Here is a 4,806-nt window from a genome sequence, read left to right on the forward strand (position 1 = left end):
GTATAATTTTTATTCAAATAAAACAAGTTTAATAGAGAATTTGAGCTAACTTATTAAACGTTTACATTATAACTCATATACTAAGTTTAGTGATTAACTTGTTTTAAATTCATAGCTTTTTAACTGAGACATATAGACATACTTACGAATGTCACCAAGCTCGCTTCTATAGTTCATTTCAATCACGTTTACAAGCATATGTGCATTACTTTTCAACCTACCTTCTTAAAAATACCTTCATGTTCAGTGTGGAATTTCTGTTCATTCACCTCAGTTGAACAGTCAGTTTCAGTCACACAAGCTGAGGCAAGTGAGAACCCAAGACAAGAGAGCTAAACTTGGAAAATAGTTACATTTAACGTAAAGAAAAACGTCGTAATAAATTTATGTCCTAATGTGATTAGTGTTCTGTCCAACATACTGTTTTTTTTTATTATAGTGTTTGTCTGTTTGTGTTAAATGACTGTTTAAGCTATTAAATTGTCAAACATATGCTATACATGAAGTCATCACTGAAAAAAACTAACATTTCCCCGATTCCCCCATCATAATCCAAAATGATGGCTTGTTAAAAAGTTATGTAAATTCAACAAAACTCTCATCCTGTATAAAAACATTATAAAAATTGCACAAATATAGTTGACATATTTCCGAGTCAGTTACATGTAAGGTTATTGATAACAGAACTTAAATAAGTAAATTTTTTTTTAATAGGCTACCAAACTGAGGGACATAACATACCAAATTATATAACATATCACATTGTAAAGCATACATATTTAACGAAAGTGCATACATTTCAAAGAATAAAAAAAAAATTAGTGAATAAGATTTATTCTTCTTAAAATGAAATATCATGAGCTTCTTGTTGAAATGGCTGCTATTAAAACTGCTATTGTTGAAAATGACAGTTGTTTGTGACTTAAAATTAAATATCATCAGCTGTTGTTGAAACACTTAGATTACCTATTGGCACAGTGTCTAATGTTGGTGCACACATACCACACAATGCTACTGTAATATTTGGTAGCGAACATGTTAAACAACCGATTGTTGAAAATGATTAGCTATGATTTTTTTGTTCATTTTATTGCATTTTGGTCTATTTTATTTTATTTCATAAACAACTGTTGTTTGTGCTTAACAGCTGTTTTCTACTTTAACAGTGACTTACATTCCATTAATCAACTCAATAAAAATACGTTTTTCTGGACTTGTTTCAATGCCACTGCAACATATCAGCTTTTTCGGTATATGAAGTTATTTATTAACCAAAGGCATTGCCAGATGAATTAAAATATAATACATTACAAAACATGAACACTGGTTTTTCTGTTTAGTTTAAACTTAAAACTATATATATATATATGAGTGTAAACTGAGTGTAAATTTAGTCCTGATATGCCTGGGTATATCCAAACGGATTGAGATCAATGTATAATCTTTACCATACCTATTAAAATACTTTTTTGAACTTTATGGAGGGTAAAAATATTTCCCCTTCCATTTTTCAAAGGGGGGTAGGGGGCGGTCATTTTAAATGTTCAAATTGCAACCCCTATTTAGTGACATGCCATTTAAAAAGTAAATTCAAAAGAAACACAATGACATGAAAAAAACATCTATATGATGATCTTAGCAAAAGTTATAGGCTAACAACCTCTTACATCTAAGGGTGTAAATATATATATATATATATATATATATATATATATATATATATATATACATATATATATAAAATTATCTACATCTAAATATAGAATATATATGCCTGGGTATATTCCAAACAGATTGAGATATCAATGTACAACCTTCACCATACTTATTATAAATTATTAAATTACTTTTTGGATTTTTTTAGGTAAACAAATTTTACCCCTCTTCTTTCAAAGGGAGGTAGCTTTAAATTTTCAAATTGTAACCCTTATCTTGTGAAATGTCATATTAAAGGTATAATCAATAGAGACACAATTACAATAAGAAAACACCTGAATGAATACTGCTACTTCTCCTGCTCTATAACTTTCGTTGGTTTTTAAATGCAGACTTTATTGTGGGATTTCATAAAAGGTTCCTTCTGACTGTTTAATCAAATTGCAGTGAGTATTATAATTTTAGGCATATTATATAATAAGGACAATTCAACAAAAAATGCATACAAATTTGCCTGCATGCTTCTAATATTTAGATGGCATATTGTAAAACAAGTTTTTTGACATAAAAAATCCACTAAACTACCATTATCCTGATAAAATTTAGATTTAAAAATTATACAGTTACAATAAATGATAAGTCTGTCAGTGATAGATTGCTCGTCTGGCCTTTTTCAAATAAATTACAATGCGATGGATCTCATGGCTGGTCCTAAAATGGTTAAAAAATTATGCTGTAATGTGGTTACCTATTGTTTCTTTTTGCAGGTGGTGGGAATAATATGCTGAGAAAATGGGAGAACCAGAGAGAGGACAGCATGCAACTAGTTCCAAGAAACACTCAATAGATGATATTATTGATCACATGACTGCAGATTTACAAAGCTATGAAGGCCAATACATTCTCTTGGGTTCTCCTCCCAACACTCAACACGTATGGCCCGAGTACCCCACTCAGACAGGCCAACCTATGACAGTTCATAATCCTGTTTTTGTTCAAACAACCGTATGACATGCAAGATAGAAAACTTCCAGACTTTCCTCCACAACACGGATTATTTTATCCCAACACATCCCGACTCCATGAGGGTTCTGGAGAAATGATTGGTATGGTTGACGTAGGAGGTGGGAATTTTGTGAATGTTGTATTTAATCCCACCAATACAGCAAATCCGATTCATCCATTTATCCCTTCACATCATCCTGACCCCAACATGGGATTTATTCATTATCAGCAGCAGCAACAGCAACAACAACAACAGCAGCAGCAGCAACAACAACAACAACAGCAGCAGCAGCATATTCCCAACAGTACATCTGTTCATAGAGATTATGGTTTGTTCAACTCTGGAAATGAAAATGGAAGTCAGAATAATCATCAGCTGATTGAGAATGTTGTGGGGAACTGGTTGCCAAACAAGAGTGGAACATACAGTCCATTTGGCAATGTGACTCACACACAGCCTGAGGTTTAAAGATGATGATATAAGAACTGTGCGCCCTGGACAGCCAACCCAGGTTAAGAAACCGAGGATCGTAGCTGAAGTACGTCCCATGAGACCTTCATATTCTGATGTGCTGGCAAAGTCCGTACCTCCGCTTACCCCTCCCCTCACATCTCCAAAACCCCCACCATTCAGTGGAACAACAACCAAGAGTGAGGGAAGGAAGCAAAACTCTAAAAGTGGAAAAGGAGGTAAGTATTATACCAATAAGCATATAAAGTTTATGGTTTTTAGTAATGAGTTAATAATAATCATTTTCATTATGTGTTTAGACATGGTTAAGAATTCATAAATTAAACTTTTGGCGTGTCTGGGTCACTTTACCTAATACCTTAATATTTATTACATACATTCATATATGTATTGGAAGTGGTGTTACATTAAAGTGAATTATGAACTTTGTTTAAGCATTTTAATCCTCATTTCTAGGTATTTAAATTTGTATTTGGTAGTAACATAAATGTTGATTTTTAGGAACAAATGGGAGCCAGTCAAAAGTTGTTAATCAGTCTTCAACGTTTGAAACGCCAGCACTCAAAACAATAGTGAAGACCAGACAAAGGCTAATGTGAGGCGATGGATCTCCTTGGAGGATCTCACACCTCCTCAGAGCAGTGAGGAGAATTCATTCATAGATTACGAAGCTTATATAGATGAGAGTATTGGGAGTGGTTCAGACAACTGCATGCAACCAACACCTGGAGAAACTAAAAAAGAGAAGAAGCAAAAGAAAAAAGTAAAACCATCAGGTATGTTGGTGTCTTGTTATCTTAAAAAAAGCTAACTATTAAACAGGTCAAGGAAATACTATTGTATAGTATATATTTAAATGTATTTAAGTCCTGTAGTTACAAGACCTTAATCATAATAATTCAAGGAATGTACTGTATAATATATAATCTTCTGCATATTCTCTTGTACTAATGATTCAAACTTATTAATACTAACTGGCAGAGTATTAATTTATTTTATTTGTTACAACAGTATTGCAACTACAAAAACATTGAATTAAGCTGAAAGTTTAATTTTCTTTAAAAACAATTTGTGATATTACGTTTTGTTTAGTTTTCTTGTCAAAACAATTATTATATAAAGAATTATACCTTTCTTTAATTTCTCTAAAAGAATGTACATTTAACAAAGCTTTAGATTGTTAAAAACTAACATGACTTAAAAGTGTAAAATTACCATTTTCTCCCAAAGTGACATCATATTTTTTTGCAGAAGAGAAGTGTGAGGCCTTGAATAATCATAAAACGGCAGGAGGAACTCAAGGTGGTAATAAACGTCCACTTCATATTAATAACAATCTACAGGGTAAAACAACAGGTTCGGAGAAAAATGTTACGAAGAATGCTTCTAAGAATAGTCGTTCTGCTCAAGAAGAAAGCAAGAAAGGTACTTTAATTTAAAGTAAAATATGGCAGGTTATTATTTACGTAGCAGAAGGTGTGTTTATTTTAAATAACCACAGGTGAGTGAATGATGCAGAGCTTTATTGTGATTGACTGAGGCTATGTATTACTGGTTATGCCAGTTTTGGTCTATTTGTTGGCAAAATATGGCTCTTCACTGCTGGGCTGAAATTTTTTAAAATTTGGATTGTGCTTAGAAGAATTTTCAACATTGCTTAAACCACAAAATCT

General features: G+C 32.3%; 2 protein-coding genes across 2 annotated transcripts; both read left to right on the forward strand.

Annotated features, from left to right (window-relative positions):
- Nucleotides 1–2,668: 2,668 nt before the first annotated feature.
- On the forward strand, nt 2,669–3,130 carry LOC124373391 (mastermind-like domain-containing protein 1). The gene has a single exon (XM_046831761.1). The coding sequence runs from the start codon at nt 2,669–2,671 to the stop codon at nt 3,128–3,130; it is 462 nt and encodes a 153-aa protein (XP_046687717.1).
- A 79-nt stretch (nt 3,131–3,209) lies between these two features.
- On the forward strand, nt 3,210–4,587 carry LOC124373392. Its single transcript, XM_046831762.1, has 3 exons — nt 3,210–3,355; nt 3,692–3,909; nt 4,385–4,587. The coding sequence occupies exons 1-3, from the start codon at nt 3,210–3,212 to the stop codon at nt 4,570–4,572; spliced, it is 552 nt and encodes a 183-aa protein (XP_046687718.1). The 3' UTR covers nt 4,573–4,587.
- Nucleotides 4,588–4,806: the final 219 nt, after the last annotated feature.

The sequence above is a fragment of the Homalodisca vitripennis genome, unplaced genomic scaffold (genome assembly GCF_021130785.1).
Source record: "Homalodisca vitripennis isolate AUS2020 unplaced genomic scaffold, UT_GWSS_2.1 ScUCBcl_5464;HRSCAF=12191, whole genome shotgun sequence".
Taxonomy (NCBI): Eukaryota; Metazoa; Arthropoda; class Insecta; order Hemiptera; family Cicadellidae; genus Homalodisca; species Homalodisca vitripennis.

Bases quoted from the DNA above. Each gene is read 5' to 3' on its own strand.
- LOC124373391 (XM_046831761.1), top strand. From the start codon at position 2,669: ATGCAAGATAGAAAACTTCCAGACTTTCCTCCACAACACGGATTATTT.
- LOC124373392 (XM_046831762.1), top strand. From the start codon at position 3,210: ATGAGACCTTCATATTCTGATGTGCTGGCAAAGTCCGTACCTCCGCTT. The intron at 3,356-3,691 runs GTATTATACCAA...TTGAAACGCCAG, and splicing joins AAAAGTGGAAAAGGAGGTAA to CACTCAAAACAATAGTGAAG. The intron at 3,910-4,384 runs GTATGTTGGTGT...ATTTTTTTGCAG, and splicing joins GAAAAAAGTAAAACCATCAG to AAGAGAAGTGTGAGGCCTTG.